Source organism: Hylobates moloch, unplaced genomic scaffold (assembly GCF_009828535.3).
Source record: "Hylobates moloch isolate HMO894 unplaced genomic scaffold, HMol_V3 SCAFFOLD_9, whole genome shotgun sequence".
Classification (NCBI taxonomy): domain Eukaryota; kingdom Metazoa; phylum Chordata; class Mammalia; order Primates; family Hylobatidae; genus Hylobates; species Hylobates moloch.
In genome coordinates this window covers 103611995-103639712 of record NW_026652284.1, presented here as the reverse complement: position 1 = coordinate 103639712, position 27718 = coordinate 103611995, and the positions used below count along the sequence as shown (strand labels likewise).

The following is a 27718-nucleotide window of genomic DNA, read 5'->3' as shown; positions in this document are numbered from 1 at the left end:
TAAGTCTTGGTATAGTAAAAATTTGGAGATTCTTGCGTTTTGTATCATGGTCTTGTCAAGTGATAGTTGTTAGTAAACAACTCAAGTGGGGACAAATTTTTATTCTTTTCTTTAAATATAATAATGCCTTCCCAAAATTACTCTTAAAATTATTTCAATTTGAGTGTAGCCTTTGGATGTTCTAAGTGTTGCTTCAGAACATATGGCTTAATGAGTAATCAATCCTTAGCCAGTTTGTTAGCCTTGGCTTTTTCATGAATATCATTATATAATTCTACTGAGTTTTTTTATGTCTACTTAATCTTCTGGGAACCAAAGAGGAAAATATGTGAAGAGCTCTGTAGTCTTAAAAACAGCTCTTAATATGCACCAGAATGAATAGCTACTTTAGTAGTTACTTATTTTCTCTTATTTGTATTTATGACGAATATAACTTTAGTGTTATAAATGCAAATATGTTTAATAATGAGACTTAAGTTCATTAAACTCTTAAAAGTACATCCTTTTTCTTATTTTCACTTTCATATTTTGCTTATATTAAGTTTTTTTGGTTGGTTGTTTGTCTGTGATAAAGTCTTGCTCTGTCACCCAGGCTGGGGTGCAGTGGCACAATCTCAGCTCACTGCAACTTCCGCCCCCAGGATTCAAGCAATTCTCGTGCCTCAGACTCCCAAGTAGCTGGGATTACAGGCACACGCTACCACGCCCAGCTAATCTTTGTATTTTTAGTAGAGTGGTTTTCACTGTGTTGGCCAGGCTGGTCTCGAACTTCCAACCTCAAGTGATCCACCTGCCTCGGCCTCCCAAAGTGCTGGGATTACAGGTGTGAGCCACCGCACCCAGCCAATATTAAGTACTGATCACTTTAAAATTTTAGATAATCAAAAGTATTTTAATTGAAATTAATGTAATCTGAATAGCATTTATTATTATAGTTGTAAAAAATTAAATTGTTTTTTTTCATAGGCTCGAAAAGAGATTCTAAAGATTCACACCAGGGATTGGAATCCCAAACCACTGGACACATTTTTAGAAGAGCTAGCAGAAAACTGTGTTGGTAAACATTGTTTTAAGCAGTTAAAATAAATACTACATTTATTTCAAATATGAAACAAGTTATATTAGGTTGGTGCAAAAGTAATTGTCGTTTTTGCCTATAAAAGTAATGGCAAAAACCAGTTTCTTTTGCACCAAACTAATAAAGAAATACAAGGTTATATTTGTTTCTTATCTCTTATTTGTGGCATTTTCTTCTCACGAAGTCTTGGTATTAAATAGAGATATTTGACAAATTGGCCATCAGGGGCAGAGTAGATAATAATATAATTGTATAAAAACATTATATTATTATATCATAATAAGATAATAGCTATTCTTTACTGACCATTTTGTAGTCATCCTTTTAAGCATTTTACATATATTATTTCATGTAATTTTCACATCATTCCTGTGATGTAGGTAGCAGTATCTCTACAGATGAAGAAATGGCTGGAGAGCATTATGTGAATCTTCTAAGGTCATACAGCAAGCGAATTACAAACTGGAATTTGAATCTAGTCTGTGTGATTTTAAAACTCTTGCTTTTGACATCTGTGCTATACTTAGTGCTTGTGTATTGCACTCTTAAAAGTTGATTGATTGTTGATGGCCATTACTACCCTATAATTTTATGGGTAAAAGAGATTTTGGTCTTACTACTCTTAAATATTTGCTAACTATATTGCGAGGCTGATTTTTAATTTTTTTTTAACCGTGGTCATGCTAATAGAGTTTTGTGTTTCTTTGTTTGGTCGGCTGGTTCTTTTCTTCCCCTGGTTGCTTTGGATAGGGTACTGTGGAGCAGATATTAAATCAATATGTGCTGAAGCTGCTTTATGTGCTTTACGACGACGCTACCCACAGATCTATACCACTAGTGAGAAACTACAGTTGGATCTCTCTTCAATTAATATCTCAGCTAAGGATTTCGAGGTAGCTATGCAAAAGATGATACCAGCCTCCCAAAGAGCTATGACATCACCTGGGCAGGCACTGTCCACCATTGTGAAACCACTCCTGCAAAACACTGTTGACAAGATCTTAGAAGCCGTGCAGAGAGTATTTCCACATGCAGAATTCAGAACAAATAAAACATTAGACTCAGGTACAAAACTTGATTGACCATTTAAAGTTAGTTTTTATAATCAGTAAAGTGAAATGTTTCATACATACCAGAAATATTTATTTGTAAAAGAATCTCTTGAAAAGAATTTGGTAATGCTTTACCTGGGATATTTGAAGGAAATTTACTCCATGGATTGCCCTTAATTTATTGTAAGCTTGGGGTACATTTTTACATTTACTTATTAATTCATATCTACACAAATATTTTTGATTATTTGAAAAAATTAAATTGAAGTATGCTGACTTGGTAACTGAAGCATTAAAGATTTGCTTTGCAATCCAAAAGTTACTAATGTACAATTTTTTGGTTTTATAGATATTTCTTGTCCTCTGCTAGAAAGTGACTTGGCTTACAGTGATGATGATGTTCCATCAGTTTATGAAAATGGACTTTCTCAGAAATCTTCTCATAAGACAAAAGACAATTTTAATTTTCTTCATTTGAATAGGTATATTTTTCTTGCAAATCAATGTTTTACATGTGTAAATTTTCTAAAAATAAATGAGATGTGGTTGAAAAAGTAAAAAATGCTAACCAATCTGCTTTTTATTTAAATTAAACTACCAGAAATTTTTAGTTGTTACAGTTGTCACAACAGTAGAAATTACAGTCTATAAAAATATTCCTAAAAACCTTTGAGGGTCGGTTGTTTCCAGAAACTATGTGAACCATGTTATGATTGGTTGGCCTTATTGGCAAGACTTTTTACTTATGAAAGTTTATAGCTGACAATTTAGAGGGGAAATTTAAACTGTTTTTTCTAAAACATAGCTTATTAATCATTTCTCTTTCAGAAATGCTTGTTACCAACCTATGTCTTTTCGACCGAGAATATTGATAGTAGGAGAACCAGGATTTGGGCAGGGTTCTCACTTGGCACCAGCTGTCATTCATGCTTTGGAAAAGTTTACTGTATATACATTAGACATTCCTGTTCTTTTTGGAGTTAGTGCTACATCCCCTGAAGAAACATGTGCCCAGGTAATTTGTTGGTGCCCAAGTATAAGTGTAAGACAAAACAGCCTTTTGGAGACAAAAGCTAAAATTGCCCCATTTTTTTGTATTGTGTTTTTTTGTCTTTGTGATTTGTAACTTCAGGTTTACAAAACAGAATTATGCATGATTGCTTAGTCATTAAAGAGAATGACTTTAAATCCCACATTCACCCTTAATATCTTTGTGACCTTAGTAAAGTTGTTAGGTCTAATTTTCCCCTTTTGGAAAATGGAGATAATAATACTTACCTCATATGGCTGTTGTGAGAATTAAATGAGTAAAGTACTTAAAATGGTGACTGCTCCTTAGTAAGTACTCAGATATTCTGCAGTTTCTGTTTTTGGTATTTGTATATTAACTTTTGTTTGTTTGTTTTTGGTTTTGGTTTTTTTGAGACAGAGTCTTGCTCTGTCACCAGGCTAGAGTGCAGTGGCACGATCCTGGCTCCTTGCAACCTCCACCTTCTGAGTTCAAGCAATTCTCCTGCCTTAGCCTCCCAAGTAGCTGGTACTACAGGTGTATGGCACCACACCCAGTTTTTTTTGTTTTTTTTTTTTTTTTTTGTATTTTAATAGAGACGGGGTTTCACCATGTTGCCCAGGATGGTCTCGAACTCCTGGACTCAGGCAGTCCACCCGCCTCAGCCTCCCAAAGTGCATGGATTATAGGCATGAGCCACCACGCCTGGCTATATTAACATTTTTAAAATATAAAAATATTTTATATTTGTAGTTTTGTTTACTTTTGATTACCACAATAGAAAAATCTTCTAGATTTCTCCAGCTGTTTTCTAGTTGCTTGAAGAAATTATCTTTTTCCAAAAAAAAGAAACTTTTAATCAACATTTAAAAATAAGGTTGTGGGATTTTGGAGAAGCATTTTAAAAACTTGAGGACTTTATATGTTACTCCTGGGAGGTTAAACATTGTTTCAGACTAATAGAACTAGCATTATTAACATGCTGACTCTGAATTTGTTTTGTTCTCTCTCTATTAGGTGATTCGTGAAGCTAAGAGAACAGCACCAAGTATAGTGTATGTTCCTCATATCCACGTGTGGTGGGAAATAGTTGGACCGACACTTAAAGCCACATTTACCACATTATTACAGAATATTCCTTCATTTGCTCCAGTTTTACTACTTGCAACTTCTGACAAACCCCATTCTGCTTTGCCAGAAGAGGTAATTTATGTGGGACAGTATTGTTATACTTTTAAAAAGAGAGTTGTTTGTACCACAATAATCATAACTTATTGAAAAAATTCAAATGCTATAGAAGTGAATAAAAGGATAAGTTTTCTTATCAAAGATACCATTGTTAACTATTTGGTATATATGCTCATTGGGTAAGATGGTATATGTATATGTGTATATATATATTAAGGATACATAAATTTTTTCTCTTAAAAAAGTGGTATTATATGCCGGGAGCAGTGGCTCACGCCTGTAATCCCAGCACTTTGGGCGGTGGATCATGAGGTCAGGAGATCGAGACCATCCTGGCTAACACAGTGAAACCCCATCCCTACTAAAAATACAAAAAAAAATTAGCTGGGTGTGGTGGCTGGCGCCTGTAGTCTCAGCTACTCGGGAGGCTGAGGCAGGAGAATGGCATGAACCCCGGAGGCAGAGCTTGCAGTGAGCCGAGTGAGCCACTGCACTCCAGCCTGGGTGACAGAGCGAGACTCCGTCTCAAAAAAAAAAGTATTTAAAAAATGGGATTATATGATACATACTATTCTGCAATTTGCTTTATTCATTTATCAATAAATGTAGTCATGTATTTGTTAGTGCGAAAGTCTCTTTAAGAGCTGCATGGTTTTTCCACTCTTGATGTACTATAATTTCTTTGTCCAAAGCCCTGTTGATAGGTTTTTTGGTGGTTTTGCAGATTTTTTTCTACTGAACTATTATAGTGAGCATCCTTGTATTTTAGTTAGAATGAGCACTAGTATGTGGATTTTTCTAGTATTGATTCCTAGAAGTGGAATAGCTGTAGCCGAATCAAAGAGTGTTTTACATTTACAAGTTTTAACAATATTAAATTACTCATTCAAGTTTGTGCCAATTTAGACAACTGCCAATAGTGAACAAAAGGCCATGCTGCTTCTGCCTGGAATACTCTTCTCTTACATACTTGCCTGGCATCATTTTCTGTTTTTCTCAAATCTCTGCTCAGATATCACCTCAGGGAGGCCTTCTTTGATCAGAGTTTCTCACTAATAGCAATAGCTCTTTCACCCATCACACTCTTTTCCCTTTCCCTGCTTTATTTGTATTGCCTCCTTCCATTAAATATTAATTTGCTTGACTGTTTCCCCATCAGAATGTAAAGTACATGAAATTAGGAACTATTTTTTGTCACCTTTGTGTCCATAGAGCACATAACAAGCATATTGTAGGCTTCTGTATATTTTAATGAATGAGTTGAATGTTTTTTTCACAACTTTGACAAAATTGGTTTACACTTTTTAGAACACTAGTAGGAAGATAAGCTCAAATACTTATTAAAGAAATATTTATTGAGTGTTTATTTTCTCCCAGGCATGGTTCTAGGAACTGGAGATATAACAGTGAATAATATACACAAAAACGTGTATCCTTACACATATAGGGCTAACATTTTAGTTGAGTGGGGGAGAGAAGTTTTAAAAAATTTATAATACTAACTATTATTGTGGAGAAAGATTTAGCTAAGGGTAAAAGAGTATGGGTAGGTTACAGTGTTAAATAGGCTAGGTAAGGCCTCAGTAAGAAGATGATATTTGGCCGGGTGCGGTGGTTCACGCCTGTAATCCTAGCACTTCAGGAGGCCGGGGTGGGCGAATCACCTGAGATCAGGAGTTCAAGACCAGCCTGGCCAACATGGTGAAACCTTGTCTCTACAAAAATTAGCCAGACATGGTGATGTGTGCCCGTAATCCCAGCTACTCGGGAGGCTAAGGCGGGAGAATCACTTGAACCCGGGAGGTGGGGTTTGTAGTGAGCCAAGATCCCACCATTGCACTCCAGCTGGGGCGACAAAGCAAAACTCCATCTCAAAAAAAAAAAAAAAAATGATGATGATGATATTTGAGGAAAGACATGGAAAAGGTAAGGTAGTGAACCATTGGAATAGCTGAGGGACAAAAGGTCCTAGCAGAGGAAGAAGCAAATGCAGAGGCTCTGAGGCAGATCTGTATCTGGCAGGTTGGAAAAATAGCAAGAAGGCCAGGATGATAGAGCAGAGTGAGTGAGGGGTAATGCAGGAGGAAAGGAGGCCAAGGTTATCAAGGGACCAGATTATGTCCCCAGTGACTCTGTGTAATAATAATTGATTACAGAACCTCTAAGTTAAATAAGCTAGGAAATGAATATTAAGTATATATTATAAACTCTTTGAGTGGGGGAGGTCCTTAAAGGTTTCCAGTTTAGTTAATTATCTAGTTTCATACTCTACACTATTGCCTTTATGTGGATGTCTCACCTGTGTTGAAACACTTTCTACACAGTTCTTTTTTTTTTTTTTTTTTTTGAGACGGGGTCTCGCTCTGTCGCCCAGGCTGGAGTGCAGTGGCGCAGTCTCGGCTCACTGCAAGCTCCGCCTCCCGGGTTCACGCCATTCTCCTGCCTCAGCCTCTCCAAGTAGCTGGGACTACAGGCGCCCGCCACCACGCCCGGCTAATTTTTTGTATTTTTAGTAGAGACGGGGTTTCACCGTGGTCTCGATCTCCTGACCTCGTGATCCACCCGTCTCAGCCTCCCAAAGTGATGGGATTACAAGCGTGAGCCACTGCGCCCGGCCTGCTTTTTATTTTTGAACAATTTCTCTTTCTTGTATCTTATCTCATTTGGGGTTGGGAAAATGAATTAATTGATCTCAACAAACCTTTTAAGTATCAGGGCCAGGCACAGTGGCATATGCGTATAATTGTAGCACTTTGGGAGGCCAGGGCAGGAGGATCACTTAAGCCCAGGAATTTGAGATCAGCCTGGGCAACGCAAGGAGACCCTGTCTCTACAAGAAATTTAAAAATTAGCTGAGTGTGGTGGTGCGTGCCTGTAGTCTCAGCTACTCAGGAGGCTGAGATAAGAGGATTGCTTGAGCCCGGTCTGAGGTTGCAGTGAGCTATGACTGTGCCACTGCAGTCCAGCCTGAGTGACAGAGCGAGACCTTGTCTCTTAAAAAAAAAAAAAAAGAAAACGAAAAAAGTAAAATATCATCAAGTCAGGTCCTTTATTAATTGTAGTTTGGGTTCTTGAGTTCTCATGATTTTTAGTTCCTCAATCTCTTCTAAACATAGTTTATACATAAATCTAACATTCTTTAAAGACTCTTTTAAAAAATATACAATTTAACTTGTCATTAAAAATATGTGTATAATAACCTGCTATTGTCTTAAATGACTGACACATGCATTTCATATGCATGTGTGTATATATACTGCATACATATGTTTATATACTGTATAGATGCTCCTTGACATATGATGGGTTTCTTTGGACATAACCCAATTGTTAAGTGGAGGGACATACTGAATACATGTCACTTTCATGCTGCTGTAAAGTCTAAAAATTGTAAATTGAACCATTGTAAGTTGGGGATCATCTGTATATATGATATATATTGCATTTATTTTCTTTTTTAAGGTGCAAGAATTGTTTATCCGTGATTATGGAGAGATTTTTAATGTCCAGTTACCGCGTAAAGAAGAACGGACAAAATTTTTTGAAGATTTAATTCTAAAACAAGCTGCTAAGCCTCCTATATCAAAAAAGAAAGCAGGTTAGTTTCTATATCAAAGTTAATATTTAATAATTTTGAGAAAGTAGGAATGAAATAGTTAATGGCATTGACATGTGTCTGAAAACACAAGCTCAAAACCTCAGTCATGAGGTTGATGCATCTGCTGCTTAAAAATCTCTATGCTTCCCATTAAAATAGACTAAAGTTCTTAAGGTACACAAGGTCTTTCATAGTATAGCCCCAGTCTGCCTTTCTGAGCTCATTTCGGGCACTTGTGTTCTGCTCAGCCCTCCACCCCCACATTTTTTTTTCTTATAAAACACTATCTTTAAACCATATGTAACATGATTTTACCTTTTCACTATTTTATTAATGCTTGCTCTCTCCTCAGTAAAGCTTCTATCTCTATCCCCCATCTCTGTCTAAAGAACTACTTATTCTTTTATTTTTATTTTTTGAGACAGGGTCTGTGTTATCCGTTGGAGTGAAGTGGCATGATTGAGGCTCAACTGCAGCCTCAACCTTCTGGGCTCAAGCATCCTCCAGCTCAGCCTCCCAAGTAGCTAGGACTACAGGCTCATGCCAAAATGCCCGGCTAAATACTTGTCCTTTTAGTATACCTCATTTATTCTTTATTATGAAGCCTTTCCTAACTTATATGGGCAAAATGAATTGCTTCTGCCTTTATGACCCCATCATACTTTTAAAATACTACTAATATGGCATTACAATGATATAATTATGCCTCTTATGCCCTTAGTAGTTTGTCAGCTCATTGTGGCAGGACTCTAATAATCCTTTTTTTATCCTGAGTACTCATTGGATATCTATTTAAACAAAATAACCTGTTGTTATATTTGAAACATAGTACACGTTTTCATTAGTTCAAAACTAGTAAAGAAGGCTTTTTTATAGTTAGAATATTTTTGTCCTGGAAATAATGCAATTTCGAAGTTTAATAGCCTCTTAAATTATCTTTTTTTTTTTTTTTTTCTTGAGACGGAGTCTCTCTGTCACCCAGGCTGGAGTGCAGTGGCACGATCTTGGCTCACTGCAAGCTCTGCCTCCTGGATTCATGCCATTCTCCTACCTCAGCCTCCTGAGTAGCTGGGACTATAGGCACACGCCACCACGCCCAGCTAATTTTTTGTATTTTTAGTAGAGACCAGGTTTCACTGTATTAGCCAGGATGGTCTGGATCTCCTGACCTGGTGATCCACCCACCTCAGCCTCCCAAAGTGCTGGGATTACAGGTGTGAGCCACCACACCCAGCTGCCTCTTAAATTATCTTAAAATGGAACAGAGGTAATGACTTGTAGGAATTAGCATTCCAAATTACAAGTTACTAATGATTTCTAGAGGGGATGTAGGGTTAGAGATTATGGTAGTACTTTTGTATTTCAAATCTTTGGATTCCTTGCATATATAAGGAAGATAATCCCTCAAATCCTGACTCTGTTTTCATTAAATCACTTGTCACCCTCAATGTTACGGAGGAGCAGTAACTAACCTCTTCCATTCATGTGAAGTTTTGCAGGCTTTGGAGGTACTCCCAGTAGCACCACCACCTGAGCCAAGATCACTGACAGCAGAAGAAGTGAAACGACTAGAAGAACAAGAAGAAGATACATTTAGAGAACTGAGGATTTTCTTAAGAAATGTTACACATAGGCTTGCTATTGACAAGCGATTCCGAGTGTTTACTAAGCCTGTTGACCCTGATGAGGTATTAGATTAATCTTTGGATCAAGTGTATTCTAGGCCATAATGCTTTACAATCAAAGGATATTTGAAGAGTTTATGTGGTTCTGCCTACACTCTGAACTAGTTTTATCTATTTGGAAACATGTACCGGGTTAGTGTCCTAAGCACATGTAGACTTTATAAGAGCAGGGTAACACATTTTCCTTTCCTGCAGACAATTAACTTTGTCTCCCCAACCTAAACATTCCAGAAGTAATTGAGAATGTCTTATTTTATTTTTTATTTTTTTGAAGCAGAGTTTTGCTCCTGTTGCCCGGGCTGGAGTGCAATGGTGCGATCTCAGCTCATTGCAACCTTCACCTCCCAGGTTCAAGTGATTCTCCTGCGTCAGCCTCCCAAGTAGCTGGGACTACAGGCGTGTGCCACCACGCCCAGCTAATTTTTGTATTTTTAGTAGAGACAGGGTTTCTCCATGTTGGCCAGGCTGGTCTCAAACTCCTGACCTCAGGTAATCCACCCACCTCGGCCTCCCAAAGTGCTGGGATTACAGGCATGAGCCACCATGCTCGGCCTTTTTTGTAGTAAGGGTTGAGGCCTCACTGTTGCCCAGGCTGGAGTGCAGTCACACAATCATCTTTCACTGCAACCTTGTAGAGATAGGGTCTTGCTATGTTGCCCAGCCTAGTCTCAAACTCTTGGCCTCAAGCAATCTTCCTGTCTCAGCCTCCCAAAGTGCTGGGGATTACAGGCATGTTATTATTATGATCTACACGGTTGGAAGAGACCTAGAGAGCCAGGTCTTAAGTTGCCCTGAAGGATGGGTGGCAATTGGATGAGGAAAGAATATAGGCTGTTACTGGAGAATATAACTGCCCAAGAATAAGAAGCAATTACTGGAGAATACAGCTGCCCAAGGAATAGAAACAAATACAAAACAAAAATAGCCTTAAATCAAGTGAAAGGTTTTATGTTAAATATATTATCATAATCTCTTACGTATTTATTCTCTATCTCCCATATTGCCTGGCAGAGAAACTTGACTCACATGTTACGTTTAGAGTTAACTTCGTGATTTCATCATTTGCTTGAATTTTAGGTTCCTGATTATGTCACTGTAATAAAGCAACCAATGGACCTTTCATCTGTAATCAGTAAAATTGATCTACACAAGTATCTGACCGTGAAAGACTATTTGAGAGATATTGATCTAATCTGTAGTAATGCCTTAGAATACAATCCAGATAGAGATCCTGGAGGTGAGCATTAGTGAATTTTTTTTCAGGGGATTGAGTTGGGGGGCAGCTAACATTTAGGGTTGATTTTTGTGTCAGGTGCTGTATTATAAACATAATCAAAATACTATTTAATCCTCAACAACCATTTTACAAATGGTAAAAATGAAGTTTAGAAAGGTTAAAAACATTGCTGAAGGTCACATTTCCAGGAAGGGACAGTGAGAATTTGAATGCAGGTTTCTTTCATTCCCAAATCCCTGTTTATTAACAATTACATGATAGATCCTCTAATGAGACACAAAATGGCTTATATACTTTCTATATTAGTGCTCTTCCTCAAAGTGGAAAAGTAGGCACTCTGTAATGAAATAGTTTTTAAAATATTCTATTAGTTAAGACCATTATAATTTTTATTACAAAAGCAATATATTATAGAACTTACTAGTAGTAATATTTTAAAAAATCTAGTCCCCCATTTCCTTTCTCCAAAGGCAGACACTGTTAAGTTTGAGGATATCTTTTCAGACCTTTTTCTGTGCATATACCCGTTCTGCTCTCACCTATCCCCTCTATTAATATAAAATTTAATGGGTACAATGTATGTTATTTGGGTGGTAGATGCCCCCAAAGCCCTGACTTCATGTGCAGTCTGTGCCTGTAACAAAAATTACACTTGCACCCCATAAATTTTTACAAATTTTTAAAAATAAAATGTATAAAGGATTTTTAATGATATGTTTGTTCTGCAGCTTGTCCATTTCCAAGAAATGTTCTTGGGTGCTTATTTAATTTTTTGATGGCTTCCTGTTCTTACAGATGCAGAGTTCTTTAACTCTTACCAGTGGATAAAAAGATACATTTTTAAAATAGTTGTTTTCTGTATTAATTTCTCCTCCAGTACATTGGCTTTCTGTTTTTAAATTGGTGGCGCTTGTTAGTTAGATTGATTAGTATAGGAAACTACTAAAATTTTTTTCAACAATTGAAAATCTTACTATTCTTTCCCTCCCAGTCCTCTAGCTCACCTTCCCTAGGCATTTCCCTGTAGTTCAGAGTTCTGGAGTTAAGCAGTAGGAAACAGACTAACAAGATGAGAGCAGTCCATTGTACGTAGGAAGAAGAAACGAGGTACCCTGGAGGCAGAGGGCTTTCTCTGTTGCATTGCAATCATGCTGTTGCTGCTACTCCCTTTCTGTCTATTGTGGCAATCTAAAATTACTTCAGGCTAGTGGTGTCAAATGTTAGTGGACATCAGAATCTCCTAAAGGACTTCATAAAATACGGATCACTGGACCCCATCTCTAGGGTTTCTGATTCTGTAGGTGTGGACCCTGAGAATTTGCATTTCTAATGAGTTTCCCGGTGACACTGATGCTGCTGGGTTCAGGAACCACTACTTAGACCTTGCTCTGACTTTCTTCAGGCCCAAATGCCATGTTAGAAAGCCCACTTCAACATTCTGCGTGTGATGTACTGTATAACCTGGGAGTGAATTTTGCAATCCCTTGTCCTTTGAGGAGTATTGATGTGGCTCAAGCAATCCTGCATTCGCTTATTCCGTCTTGTGCCTCAAATCATATTCCAGTTTGTAGTATTCATACTCTCAGCCTAGGATTTTCCCAGTGTTTCCTGTGGAGGATTGCTTTTTCATTGTCTAGTTTCTTTGTCAATGCAATAACAACCTCTATAAATCTCTTGCAAAATTCTTTCACATTCTTTGTTCACTAATGACACTGATAGCTGCCTCTTATTTTTTGTTATCATGTTTAATCTCTTGCTATTGATTGATTCTTTTTTCTTCTGATATTTCAAAGGGATCTGAACAGGACAGAGCAGTAAAATTGTTTGGGTTTAGTCTGCCATGTTGAATCAGATGTCCAGAACATTAGATTAGCACCAGAAACAGAATAGGACAATTCTAGTAACTTTTACTATTCTTGATAAAAGTCAAAAGGAATTGTAAGAGCTACTATCTTAGCCTAATATACTGAGTTTATTTTTGGTATATTATTAAAAGAGGGAAATTAAAAATTACATTTTTTACTCACTTCATAGATCGTCTTATTAGGCATAGAGCCTGTGCTTTAAGAGATACTGCCTATGCCATAATTAAAGAAGAACTTGATGAAGACTTTGAGCAGCTCTGTGAAGAAATTCAGGAATCTAGAAAGAAAAGAGGTAGGAAAGTGGTTTGGTTGATTTGTACCAACTTAATATTATGAATGAATTTCAGAATATATGAATTTCAGAAGCATCTGAAAAGGATGCTTCAGATGTATTTTGTACTTTTAGTTAATCCTTCATGTAATTTTGAAATCTGGAAATCCTTTTGACATCCCACATATCTATTTATAAGGTTGTAGCTCCTCCAAATATGCCCCGTCTTACTACCATGTGATGCCAAAGCAAAATTCCACTCTTGTTGGTGATAAAAGATCAGACCCAGAGCAGAATGAAAAGCTAAAGACACCGAGTACTCCCATGGCTTGCAGCACTCCTGGTAAGTACTCAAGTAGTTTTCATTTATGAAACTATAACTTTATTCTTTTCTAATACCATTAACTTTCTCCCTTATTTTCCTTTATATGTGTTAATGCAGTGAATTACCTTGATTTTGTTACTATTAAGACAACTTTGCATTCTTGAAATAAATCCAAGTTTTTAATGTACCACTTGCAACCCAGAAGTCACCATCTAATTGTGGACTGTCTTGATTTGAAACTGATGTCTGTAAATTCTGGTCTATTTCCTACTCCCCCTTATTCTTAGAAGGTAACTCCACGTTACCTATTCAAAGCCTGTAGGGTTTTCTAAGGCCTGTCTTCCTTGGCAGACCTCTAATTCCAATTTTTGTTCTTTAAGCCCCTTTGTCAGACTGCTCAGCTTCTCAGCCTCTGTTATTCATTTGTTTTCCCAGATTTTAGCACTGTAATTCCTATTCTTTTTTTTTTTTTTTTTTTTTTTTTGAGACGGAGTCTCGCTCTGTCACCCAGGCTGGAGTGCAGTGGTGCGATCTTGGCTCACTGCAACCGCTGCGTCCCGGATTCATGCCATTCTCCTGCCTCAGTCTCCCGAGTAACTGGGACTACAGGCACCCGCCACCACTCCTGGCTAATTTTTTTTTTTTTTTTTTTTTTTTTTTTAAGAGAGATGGGGTTTCACCGTGTTAGCCAGGATGGTCTTGATCTCCTGACCTCATGATCCACCCGCCTCGGCCTCCCAAAGTGCTGGGATTACAGGGGTGAGCCACTGCGCCTGGCCATTCGTCACTACCTTTTTAGATCTCTGTGTGTGTGTTAAGGTTAGGGTTAGCGGTGTTTGCTGGGGTTGAACCTTCTATTGTATTGCAAGTTTGTCCATCCTCGGGTAATTGATTTGAGATAGATAAAGAATAAGCCCTTCTTTTGAAAAAATGGGAGGAGGCAGCTGGGAAAGGAAAGAGAAGAGAAGAAAATTAGCAAGAGGCCTTCACTACTAGAATGCTGACAGTCAAATCAGCTTTAAGCAAGAATATATAAATTGATGACATGGAAATTGGCTACCTTAAAACAGTCGTTTGATAGATACCCAACAGGATTACATATTTTGTGTCCACCAAAAGACATGTACAAGAATATTCAAAGAAGCAATATTCATAATATTAGGTTGGTACAAAAGTGGTTGTGGTTTTGCCATTAAAAGTCATGGTTCAACACTGGGGGTAACTCAAATGCCCATTACCAGTAGAATGGAAAGATATGAATTATTATACAGTGAGAATCGTTAAACGCCAACTACATATAACAGCATAGACGAACCTCCTAAACAATGTTGAGTGAATCCTAGATACATTCACATGTGAAATAAATTTTAAAATATACATTTAAAATTTTTATATATGTATGAAGTCAAAAATGGGCAAAACTAATCCATGGTGTTATAAATCAGGATACTGCTTACTTTTTAGGATATTATGACTAGAATTAGAATAAAGGTGATTTGGAATGTTAGTATATATTCTGTTTCTCAATCTGGGTGCTGATTATGTGAGTTTCTTCTGTTGGTGGATATTCATTTCATGTTTATGTTCTGAGTACAATTGACCCTTGAATAATACAAGTTTAAGGTACACAGGTCCACATATGTGTGGATTTTTTTCAATAAATATCTTGGAAATTTTTTTGGAGCTTTGCAACAGTTTGAAAAAACTTGCAGATTGAATCACATAGCCTAGAAATAGTGAAAAAATTAGGTATGTCACAGATGCATACAATATGTATAAACAGTAGTCTATTTTATCACCACCATAAAATATACACAAGTCTATTTTAAAAAGTTAAGATTTATCAAAACTTATCACACAAACACAGATTGTACATAGCACCATTTGCAGTCAAGAGAAATGTAAACAAATGTAAAGATTCAGTATTAAATCACAACTGCATAAAATTTACTGTAGTACATAACTTTACTACCGTAATTTCGGAGCCACCTCCTGTTACTGTTGTGGTGAGCTCAAGTTTCGTGAGTATCTGCTTAAAACGATTTGTGATGCGGTGAGCAGTTGGCCTCTCCAGTAAATTGCTTATTGCAGTAAAAAGTGATTTGCGGTTCTCAAGTATTTTTTTGTGTGTTTAGTATAGTACAAAAAACCTTGAGTAACACCATAGGACACCTAGGAGGTGCCACTAGTAATGCTGGAAGTGCTCCCAAGAAGCAGAGAAAGTCATAACTTTCTAAGATAAAGTTGAATTGTTTGATATATACCATAGATTGAGGTCTGCAGCTGTAGTATCCTGCCCTTTCAAGACAAATGAATCCAGTATAAGGACCATTATAAACAATAATAAAGAGCCAGGCGTGGTGGCTCACAACTGTAAACCCAGCACTTTGGGAGGCTGAGGCGGGTGGATCACTTGAGGTCAAGAGTTTGAGACAAGCCTGGTCAACACAGTGAAACCCCGCCTCTACTAAAAATAAAAAAAATTAGCCAGGCGTGGTAGAGAGTGCCTGTAATCCCAGCCACTGGGGAGGCTGAGGCATGAGAATCACTTGAACCCAGGAGGTGGAGTTTGCAGTGAGCCAGACTGCATCACTGCACTCCAGTCTGGCCAACAAAGTGAGACCCTTGTCTCAAAAGAAAGAAAAGAATACCAGGCGCAGTGGCTCACGCCTGTAATCCCAACACTTTGGGAGGTCAAGGTGGGCGGATTGCCTGAGGTCAGGAGCTCCAGACCAGCCTGGCCAACGTGGTGAAACCCCGTCTCTACTAAAAATACAACAACTAGTTGGTCATGGTGGTGCACGCCTATAATCCCAGCTCCTCCTGTAATCCCAGCCCTCAAGAGACTGAGGCAGGAGAATTGCTTGAACCCAGTGGGGCAGAGGTTGCAGTGAGCCGAGATCGCGCCACTGCCTTCCAGCCTGGGCAATAGAGTGAGACTGTCAAAAAATAAAGAAAAGAAGGAAATTTCTGAAGCTGTTGTTGCAGCTACACTAGCAGATGCAAAAACTTTGTACTTTTTGTGAAATACCTTTTGTCTGATATTGAAAATGCAGCTTTTATCTGGATGCAAGATTGCTATAAGAAAGGCATACCTGTAGACTCTAATACAATTCAAGAAAAAATGAAGTCATTGTATGACAAAGCAGAAGAAATTTAATGCCAGCAAAAGATGGTTTGATAATTTTAGAAAGAGGTTTGGCTTAAAAAATATCAAGATAGGGCCAGGCGCGTGGCTCACGCCTGTAATCCCAGCACTTTGGGAGGCCAAGGTGGGCAGATCACGAGGTCATGTGATCGAGACCATCCTGGCTAATACGGTGAAACCCCATCGCTACTAAAAATACAAAAAATTAGCCGGGCACGGTGGTGGGCACCTGTAGTCCAGCTACTCGGGAGGCTGAGGCAGGAGAATGGCATGAGCCCGGGAGGCAGAGCTTGCAGTGAGCCGAGATCGCACCACAGCACTCCAGCCTGGGTGACAGAGCAAGACTCCATCTCAAAAAAAAATCAAGATAACAAGAGAAGCAGCTTCTGACAACCAAGAGGCAGCAGACAAGTTCCCAAACACCATTAAGAAAATCACGGGACAGAGGCCAGGCACTATGGCTCATGTCTGTAATCCCAGCACTTTGGGAGGCCAAGGTGGTAGGATTGCTTGAGGCCAGGAGTTTAAGACCAGCCTGGGCAACAGAGCAAGACTCCATCTCTAAAAAACAAACAAAACACTGGCCAGGCATGGTGGCACACATTTGTAGCCCTACCTTCTTGGGAGACTGAGGCAGGAGGATTGCTTGAGCCCAGGAGTTCAAGGCTGCAGTGAGCTATTGATTATGCCACAGCACTCCAGCCTGGGTGACAGAGCAAGAACGTGTCTCAAAAAAAAAAAAAAAAAAAAAGCCACCGGGGAGAAAGGTAATCTTTCATTCTCCTTTGTCATTTCTATTACCTAAAAGTTTTACCACTTCTTTCCAGGACTACTGCTGTGTGGTTATACTGCATCTAGTCTAGTCAGAATATTTAACCTCTCTGTGCCTTAGTTTCTTCATCTGTAAAATGATGATGAAAATGGTAGCAAACTTCATTGAGTTAAAGTGAAGTTTTTTTTTTTTTTAAGACGGAGTTGCGTCAGGGCATGATCTCGATTCACTGCAAGCTCCGCCTCCCAGGTTCACACCATTCTCTTGTGAGTCGCTGGGACTACAGGCACCGGCTACCATGCCCGGCAAATTTTTTTGTATTTTTTGTAGTGATGGGGTTTCACTGTGTTAGCCAGGATGGTCTCGATCTCCTGACCTCATGATCCACCCACCTCAGCCTCCCAAAGTGCTGGGATTACAGGCGTGAGCCACCGCACCCCGCCAGGTTAAATTAAATTTTAATGAGTAAGCATACATAAGGGGCTTAGAAGAATTCCTAGTATATGCTTGATGCAGTGGCATACACCTATAGTTGTAGCTACTCAGGAGGCTGAGGTAGGAGGATCACTTGAGCCCAGGAGTTTGGGGGTTGTAGTGCACCAAGACTGTGCTTCTGTATAGCCATTGCACTCCAGTCTAGGCAATGTAGTAAGATAGTTTCTAGTATATGATAAATGCTCAATACGTGTAGCCTATTTCAAGTCTTGTCGTTCTTCCAGTCCATTTCTCATACTGCTGCCAAAGTGATCTTTGCAAAATATGCATTAGACAGATCGTGTCAGTACCCTCCTTAAAATTATTCAAGATTTAAAGTATTCAGGATAGGCCGAGGCGGGCGGATCACGAGGGCAGGAGATCGAGACCATCCTGGCTAACATGGTGAAACCCCGTCTCTACTAAAAATACAAAAAATTATCTGGGCGTGGTGGTGGGCGCCTGTAGTCCCAGCTACTTGGAGAGGCTGAGGCAGGAGAATGGCGTGAACCCGGGAGGCAGAGCTTGCAGTGAGCCAAGATTGCACCACTGCACTCCAACCTGGGCAACAGAGCGAGACTCCGTCTCAAAAAAAAAAAAAAAAATTCAAGATAAAATCAAAATTTTTTACCATTTTATGATCTGGGCCTTACCCACTTCTCCACCTTCTCACAGTATGCTCTATTCTTGTTTCTGTATTTTAATCATACAAAACTACTGTGGTTTCTCACTATTTATCCTTTCATATATCAGGGCTTTTCACTCTTTGAATTTTAGAAAATGCTTGAATGTTCTTTCATCATTTTTCTTTAAATTTCTTGAAGCTCAGTTGAAGAGGAAAATTCGCAAAAAGTCAAACTGGTACTTAGGCACCATAAAAAAGCGAAGGAAGATTTCACAGGCAAAGGATGATAGCCAGAATGCCATGGACCACAAAATTGAGAGTGATACAGAGGAAACTCAAGACACAAGTGTAGATCATAATGAGACCGGAAACACAGGAGAGTCTTCAGTGGAAGAAAATGAAAAACAGCAAAATGCCTCTGAAAGCATACTGGAATTGAGAAATAATTCAAATACTTGTAATATCGAGAATGAGCTTGAAGACTCTAGGAAGACTACAGCATGTACAGAATTGAGAGACAAGATTGCTTGCAATGAAGATGCTTCTAGCTCTCAGATAATACATATTTCTGATGAAAATGAAGGAAAAGGTACGTCTTTTTCAATTAAAATAATCTACTAATTTTAAAAGATATTTCAAAGTTTCTAAACACCTAATTGCATCTTAGTTTATTGCTTTTTGCTTGCCTTTCAGAGCAGATGTTAGTTAATTAGAAAACAATAGCATTATCTTTACTATTGAGCTAGTAAGGATAGTTACAAGCTGTGGCATCAAACAGACCTAGATTTGAGCCTCCAGTTCACTACTTAGTAGCTTGTGACCTTTGGCAAGATACTTAACTTGTCAGCCTGTTTGCTCATCTGCAGAATTGGGGTAGATAAGATAGTTGCTTGGTAATGAGGTATTTTGAAGATTAAATGTAACAAACTAAAGCATATGATACCCTTTCATTTTTAAGCAAGGTAAGAGTCTGCTATGATTCTTGCTGAGTGGTATGAACAACTCTTACCCCGATCATTTTTCTATCCCTTATTGTAGGTTAAGTCCAAGATTATTTATATTTATTCCACTGATCCTGCTCCCCAAATTTTCTATTTAGAATTGTCCTCATTTGGATCTTCTGGAGCCCTTGACAGTAGATTTGTTTGGATTCTAGAAAAGCCAAACATTATTTAATTATACAAAGCAAAATAGTGGGTAATGGGGCCAAACATTTATTTTGGTCAAAAATAAGCATTGACTCAGTTAATGGACTTTTTTTTTTAGTGGCTGATACACTGAATGCAAGGCTTTTGCAAGGGCTTCTTTGACATGAGTTCTAAGTGTATTTGAGTAATTAGCAATAATAGACTAGGATATACTTTCTAGTGTGAATATTTTAAATGTTAATCTTCTGGCTGTATAATATGTTTTGGTTTGAATCAGATTTGTTTTTTCTTTTATCGTTTTCTTTTTAAAAAGAATACTATTTAGCGGTACAGGTACTTGCTTCGATATCAAGAAGTCTGGGTTCTTATCCTGGCTCTCACAACAATTAGATGTATATCCTTAGAAAAGTCTCTTCACGGTCAGACGCGGTGGCTCAAGCCTGTAATCCTAACACTTTGGGAGGCTGAGGTGGGTGGATCACGAGGTCAGGAGTTCGAGACCAGCCTGGCCAATATGGTGAAACCCCGTCTCTACTAAAAATACAAAAATTAGCTGGGCGTGGTGGCTCCTGCCTGTAGTCCCAGCTGTTCTGGAGGCTGAGGCAGGAGAATCGCCTGAACCCACGAGGCGGAGGCGGAGGTTGCAGTGAGCCAAGATCATGCTACTGCACTCCAGCCTGGGTGACAGAAAGACTCCATCTCAAAAAAAAAAGAAAGAAAAGTCTCTTCACCTCTCCTGGCCTTATTTTTCTCATTTATCATTGAATGTATTGTGCTAAATCATGGATCAGCAGACTTCTTTAAAGAACCAAATACCAGATAGTTAAATACTTTAGCCTACACAGGGGCCCGTACAATCTTGGTCTCTGTGACAGCTACTCAACCCTGCTGGGAAAACTACATTGACAGTAGATAAAATGGATATGGCTGGGTTGGTTGGTTTGTTTTGAGTCTTGCTCTGTCATCCAGGCTGGATTTCAGTGGCATGATCTCTGCTCACTGCAACTTTTTTTTTTTTTTTTTTAAGAGATGGGGTTTTTCCATGTTGCCCAGGCTGGTCTTGAACTCTTGGACTCAAGGGATTCACCTGCCTTGGCCTCCCAAAGTGCTGGGATTACAGGCAGGCTGTGTTCTAATAAAATGTAATTTACAGTGGTAGGCCAGATTTTGACCATGGATGGTATTTTACAACCCCTGTTCTAGATTATTGAGGTCCCTTCTAGCTTTTCAGTTGTGTGTCTTGTGCTCAAGTAGAAGACTTTCTAACCTGTTGAGAATCCCCTTGAAATACTCAGTATGAAACATACTTCTCAAACTGTCCTTAATTTTTGAGTGTATGAGTGGCAGTATCTTAATCTTAGAACGAGTTAATAAGCCAGAATTGCTGTTTATGTCCTTAGTAAACATGCCCTGTTTAATCTGCCTAATATTATTGTTTATTTTAGGCATCATAGTATCTATGGACCAAATAATAATCATTTGATTTTTCATTCTAGAAATGTGTGTTCTGCGAATGACTCGAGCTAGACGCTCCCAGGTACAACAGCAGCAGCTCATCAGTGTTGAAAAGGCTTTGGCAATTCTTTCTCAGCCTACACCCTCACTTGTTGTGGATCATGAGCGATTAAAAGTATGTAAATTGAAATCATAATGCTTTTACTCTGCAGATTAGTAATCCCCAAACACTGGCTTGTGACTAGTAGCATTCTGGCTACATGGGATTTACATGAAAAAGTAAAACTTTTTTTTCCTCCAAGCTTCCCTTTACTGTTCTTCTCCTTCCCCTGTTCCAAATTAAGAATAGGTCAGGCACAGTGGCTCACGCCTGTAACCCCAGCACTTTGGGAGGCTGAGGTGGGCGGATCACCTGAAGTCAGGAGTTCAAGACCAGCCTGGCCAACAGCGTGAAACCCTGTCTTTACTAAAAATAAAAAATTAGGCTGGGCGCAGTGACTCATGCCTTCCATGATTCATGTAATCCCAGCACTTTGGGAGGCCGAGGTGGGCGGATCACGAGGTCAGGAGATTGAGACCATCCTGGCTAACACGGTGAAACCCCATCTCTAGTAAAAATACAAAAACAAAATTAGCTGAGTGTGGTGGCTGGTGCCTGTAGTCCCAGCTACTCGGGAGGCTGAGACAGGAGAATAGCGTGAACCCGGGAGGTGGAGCTTGCAGTGAGCCGAGGTTGTGCCACTGCACTCCAGCCCGGGCGATACAGCAAGACTCTGTCTCAAAAAAAATAAATAATGATAGATAAAACAAAAAATTAGTTAGGTGTGGTGCTGGGTGCCTGTATTCCCAGCTACTAGGAAGGCTGAAGCAGGAGAATCATTTGAACCTGGAGGCGGAGGTTGCAGTGAGCCGAGATCGTGCCCTCCAGCCTGGGTGACAAGAGCAAAACTCTCTCAAAAAAAAAAAAAAAAAAAAAGAATTATTACTATTATCTTTTAATATAAAATAGATTTTTAATTCTTAAAAAAACAGACAAAGTCTCACTATGTTGCCCAGTCTGGTCTTGAACTCCTGAGCTCAAGTAATCCTCCCGCCTCAGCCTCCCAAAGTGCTAGGATTATAGGCATGAGCCACCATGCCTGGCCCAAAATTAAGAATTATATCCAAGGATCTGTGGTGGGAATCAGAGAGAAAATAGCTAAGTGATTCTGATAGCCGTCAGGTTGTCTGTTGCTCATTCTATTCCCCTGCCTGTTCCCCTAAATTCAATTTTCATCCTGACCACTGTAATAAAATGACATCCTAATAGCTAATAATACTTGCCTTTGTTAAATTGAATTCTTCTTGCCATATCTGTAACACTTGACACAATAGATAACTCTTCTTCCTTGACTGTTGTGTCCTTAAATCATCCTTGCCTTCAACTACTTTTGTAAGCTCCTCAGGGTTTTTCTGATCATTTGCTTTATTATTCTGTACTTTTGGAATAGCCATCACCTCTGTAACGGTGATCCTACATCTGGAACCCCACACCCTGACACACCTAAACAACAGTCTTATCTCCTCAACCAACAACTTGGATGTGTTATAGCTGCCTTAATATATTTGAAATAAGATTGATTTCTTGCCCTTTTCCTTCAAAAGTAAAAACATTTCGCATCCCAATTCCAATTTACCTGTTTTATTTTGGCCACATTTCAAGTCTGAAAACATTATACGTTTATCAAAGATACATTATTTGTAATACAGATAAGAGTTTTGGCATTTTAGAGGGAAATCTGCCCTGTTTAAGTACAAAGTGAACCTGTTAGTACTAATGAACTTAGGAAAGCCTTTTTCTTGAATGTAGCAGAGCTAATAAGAACTTGATGTCTACACTTCTTAGAGAAGGAAGCAGCAGTATTCCTGGAGTAGTTTCTCTCAAAAAACTGTGGTCTTTCTGAAAAACTCTATTAAAAAATATGTGTGGAACTGAAAGCCCATGTAAATCTCATGACAGTGAAATGTATTCCTAGTGCTGAAACAGGAACTTGTGTGTAAGTTCACCGTGTTATGTTGTTTGGGGTTAAGAGTAGTAATTATTATTCTACTTAATTTTTATAAATTTTACAGTTTTGTTCTGCTCAGTATACATGTGTGTCATTCAGAGTCAATTAAATTCATTACTGAGACTATTTCAATTTTTACTTTTTCTGATAATATAACCCATCAAAATAGACTATGTAATAGTACCATATATCCATTAGGCATGCAATAAATAATGGCCTTTTATGAGAGGATATACTTGCTATAGAATAATTTGCATAAAGGATGTAGTTGGAGGTGACTAATGTATTAAATCGCAGTTTTTAACTTGCTGATCTAAATTACTGGTCCCATACATTGTTTTTATGACCATTACCTATGGCCATTTTAGTTGGTTTTTACTTAACTATAATGGTGTGTTTTTGTTAATTATGAGGTAATGGCAGCATATTCTGGAAGGGCCAGACTTGAAGAATTACAGAAATCCAGTAAGTCCACCATTTTAGTCATGAGAAAAAAACACTTAGCAGATGGAAAATCCTTTTTATATAAGAACCCTGAAGTGGTGAGGTAGTTCACCATTTATGTAGTATCTTTTTTAGTTTCACATAATAAAATTAGTTAAAATCTACTTATACTATCATAAAATCTCCTGCAAAAAAACTTTGCTTTTCTCCTGTTAATCTAAATTGAGGTTAGTTTTTAATTTGTTTGTAGATGCTTATGGCTAGATGTAGAATTGGCAATCCCCTCAGCTGTAGTTTTTAGAATATGAGTTACTCAAGGTCAAGGCCAGGATTATAGCTAGACTTAAGTACATTTAAATGTCAGAGCCACTGCCAGAGGCTGCCCTGTGTCATCAGATGGCTTGGTCTACCCTCTGTCAGGCTTGTAATAATTCCCCAAACCTTCTAAATTAAGTATCTTGTCTGAGGAAGTTTCTCTCTCACACACTGACACTCATATTTTCTTTTAGAATCTTTTGAAAACTGTTGTTAAAAAAAGTCGAAACTACAACATATTTCAGTTGGAAAATTTGTATGCAGTAATCAGCCAATGTATTTATCGGCATCGCAAGGACTATGATAAAACATCACTTATTCAGGTAAACTCTTGAGTGGAAACTTTTTACAAATGCTCTTATGGTCACATTACTATATCACTTATGTAGGATTGTTGAGGCTTTATTTAATCTGTGTAAGAACTTAAAGACCATCTTTCTATTTCCAAAGTTGATGTCCCATTCCATAAAGATCATTTTTAATATATGGATTATGACTTATTTCTAAATGCAAGTGAGTTTAGTATTTTTTCAATCTAGAACTTAGTTTGTTTGTTTATTTATTTATTTATTTATTTAGAGACAGGGTCTCTGTCGCCCAGGCTGGAGTGCAGTGGTGCGATCTCAACTCATTCACTGCACCCTCCACCTCCCAGGTTCAAGTGATCCTCCTGCCTCAGCCTCCCAAGTAGCTGGGACTACAGGCACCTGCCATCATGCCCAGCTAATTTTTGTGTTTTTTGTAGAGATGAGGTTTCACTATGTTGCCCACGCCGATCTTGAGCTCCTGAGCTTAAGCCATCCAGCCACCTCAGCCTCCCAAAATACTGGAATTACAAACGTGAGCTACTGCACCCAGCCATAGTTTGTGTCTTTAATAAATAGCGGAGGCCAGGCGCAGTGGCTCACGCCCGTAATCCCAGCACTTTGGGAGGCCGAGGCGGGCGGATCACGAGGTCAGGAGATCGAGACCACGGTGAAACCCCATCTCTACTAAAAATACAAAAAATTAGCCGGGCGCGGTGGCGGGCGCCTGTAGTCCCAGCTACTCTGGAGGCTGAGGCAGGAGAATGGCGTGAACCTGGGAGGCGGAGCTTGCAGTGAGCCGAGATTGCGCCACTGCACTCCAGCCTGGGCCACAGAGCGAGACTCCGTCTCAAAAAAAAAAAAAATAGTGGAACATAAACTATGAATACCCTTTTTGTGTGTATGTATTAATGAAGAATAATAGCTTCTTTTAAGACTTGTCAGCCAGGCACAGTGGCTCATGCCTGTAATCCCAGCACTTTGGGAAGCCAAGGCAGGTGGATTGTTTGAGCCCAGGAGTTCAAGACTAGCCTGGCCAACATGGTGAAACCCCGTGTCTACTAAAACAACAAAAACTAGCCAGATGTGGTGGTGTGCACCCATAGTCCTAGCTACTCGGGTGGCTGAGGCATGAGAATCACTTGAACCTGGGAGGCAGAGGTTGCAGTGAGCCGAGATCAAGCTACTGCACTCCAGCCTGGCCGACAGAGTAAGACTCTGTATGAAAAAAAAAAAAAAGACTTATGTACTTAATCTTCCTTTATAGTAGGTATTAAGAGTGTTAATTAGAGCATTAATATTTATTTTTGAGACAGGATCTTTCTCTGTCACCCAGGCTGGAGTGCAGTGGCAAGAACATAGCTCACTATAACCTGGAACTCCTGAGCTCAGGCAATCCTGCCTCAGCTTCTCAAGTAACTGAGATTATAGGCAAGCACCACCATGCTGGGCTAATTTTTAAATTTTTTGTAGAGATGGAGGTTTTGCTGTGTTGCCTAGGATGGTCCCAAATTCCTAGCTTGAAGCAGTCCTCCCGCCTCAGCCTCCCAAAGTGCTGGCATTAACAGGCAGGAGCCACCATGCCTGGCCTTATTATTATTTTTAATAGCAGATCATTTCACTAGAGAGTGCTAAATTTTAAAAAAAAGATATACATATGCATATTATTGGTAACTACAAAATATAAAAATGATACCCATTAGTATATATATAGTATTTAGTATACCTACTAAAGTATACTATGTAGTATATATATAATATTGATACCTACAAAGTGTAAAATACTAAACTCTTTAACTACATCAGTACCTTGATAATACTATTTGAATTTAACATAAGATGAATGCACCCCAGACTCATTTCAAAGTTATTTAAATAATGAAGTCCTACAGGTAAAGTCAGTTTATGTGGCAGTCTTAAATATTGAACTGAATGTTTATTTTCACTATCAAATATATACACGAATATTAATATTCTTAAGGTTGTTTACTGAAAAAAAACAGTAATGAAATGTTTCTTTAGCTTGTTCCATATTGAAACTTACTATTTGCTCTTCCTCCCCTTTATCTAGAAAATGGAGGAAGAGGTAGAAAACTTCAGTTGTTCCAGATGATGATGTCATGGTATCGAGTATTCTTTATATTCAGTTCCTATTCAAGTCATTTTTGTCATGTCCACCTAATTGATGTAGTATGAAACCCTGCATCTTTAAGGAAAAGATTAAAATAGTAAAATAAAAGTATTTAAACTTTCCTGATATTTATGTACATATTAAGATAAATGTCATGTGTAAGATAACTGATAAATATTGGAACTTTGCTAGAACAAGACCCTGTAGTAATAGTAATAATAGTTGAAGTTTGGCCAACTCTTAATAAAGTTATTTTGGTAACTAATGTTTTACGGCACTTAAGAATAATTAGCAGCGTTAAATTTTGTTTGTATTAAGCACTTTTAATTTTATCCTTCCTAAAAATAGTTTATTGTATCAGACAAGAAACTTACCTAACCATTGTGTCCTTCCCATCTTTTTTGTCATCTTTGTTTTCTTTAAATGCCCTCCCCCCATCTGCCTTGAGATTCCCTTGTCTTCACTTAAAAGCCAGAGTGCAAGTCATGATTTGCGGGAGGGCTCTTAAACAACTTCTGGCTGCACCACAATTCTGTACTTGAGTGTCACAGTTACTGTTTTTGAGACAAACATTCTTATAATTCTAATTTGGGTTAATAAAGATTTTAAATATTTCTTGGTTTACTTTTGTAATTATATACACAACAAATGTGTTAATAACTACCTTGTTAAACACCTTTTAATAGCACAAAGTTTTTATATTTGCAAGCTGTTGATATCTTTCTAAAATTGTGTTTAGGTTATATTCTATTGATACTTTTTATATACAATTTTATAAATATAAATATTATAATTTTATATTAATGATACCAAAAATACATTTCTTAAGGTTAAAAGCATGCACTTCTATGCATACTTGCTTTTGGGGAGAGTGGGGAGAAGACATTCTAATAATTAGTTTGTGAAATAGCTTCTGTTGGAAACCTTTTGAGAGGAATAAGGAATGGTCATCTAAAATGAGAGATTCTGGATTTTAATGCAGTTCAAAGTTGAGCTGAATTTTTGTTGTTGATTTATCTGGATATTGTTTTTAAAGCCTTCTAAAACCCAGTAAATTCAATATCTTAATTAGTAGATACTGTCTTATGTAATGCATAAAGCAATGCCAGTCACTGAGAACATTTAAATATGTCTGTATTCCTGGAGATACACATTCTCATTTTTGTTGGTTTATTATAAATTATTCTAGATGCATCTTTTATAACTAGGATTTCATTTTGTGTGTGTAGCTTATGTAATAAATTTTAAAGGTGAAAACTGTCAAATTTGTTTCTATTTCTTAAGTATTTTAAAACATAGCAAAGATAATTCAGTGCAAAAGAAGTGTAAAGTCTGTTCTTTCATATATTACTGTGCAAATTTAAAGTGCTGTTGACACTGGAATGTTTATATGGTACATGTATTTTAGGTACAACGACTAAAGTGCTTCCTGAAATGTCTTCTACAGATTTTACAAGTCTTATGTCTACATTCCTATGCAGAGTTTGAAAACCATGCTGAAATTGCAGTGTTGAATGTTATCTCTCATTTGTTGCTCAAAAGTGC

General features: G+C 38.2%; 1 protein-coding gene across 2 annotated transcripts in view; it reads left to right on the top strand.

Annotated features, from left to right (window-relative positions):
• Nucleotides 1-27438, top strand: part of ATAD2 (ATPase family AAA domain containing 2) — a 78275-nt gene extending 50837 nt beyond the window's left edge. For both annotated transcript variants that reach the window (XM_032760367.2, XM_032760366.2), the window contains 14 exons: nt 967-1057; nt 1829-2143; nt 2480-2612; nt 2959-3145; nt 4157-4342; nt 7790-7925; nt 9417-9613; nt 10688-10847; nt 12882-13004; nt 13183-13326; nt 18527-18916; nt 20972-21105; nt 23932-24060; nt 26114-27438. In XM_032760367.2, coding sequence (XP_032616258.1) covers nt 967-1057; nt 1829-2143; nt 2480-2612; nt 2959-3145; nt 4157-4342; nt 7790-7925; nt 9417-9613; nt 10688-10847; nt 12882-13004; nt 13183-13326; nt 18527-18916; nt 20972-21105; nt 23932-24060; nt 26114-26155 — 2367 coding nt within the window. In that variant the 3' untranslated portion in view covers nt 26156-27438. The remainder of the gene's footprint in view (nt 1-966; nt 1058-1828; nt 2144-2479; nt 2613-2958; nt 3146-4156; nt 4343-7789; nt 7926-9416; nt 9614-10687; nt 10848-12881; nt 13005-13182; nt 13327-18526; nt 18917-20971; nt 21106-23931; nt 24061-26113) is intronic.
• The last annotated feature ends 280 nt before the right edge of the window (nt 27439-27718 follow it).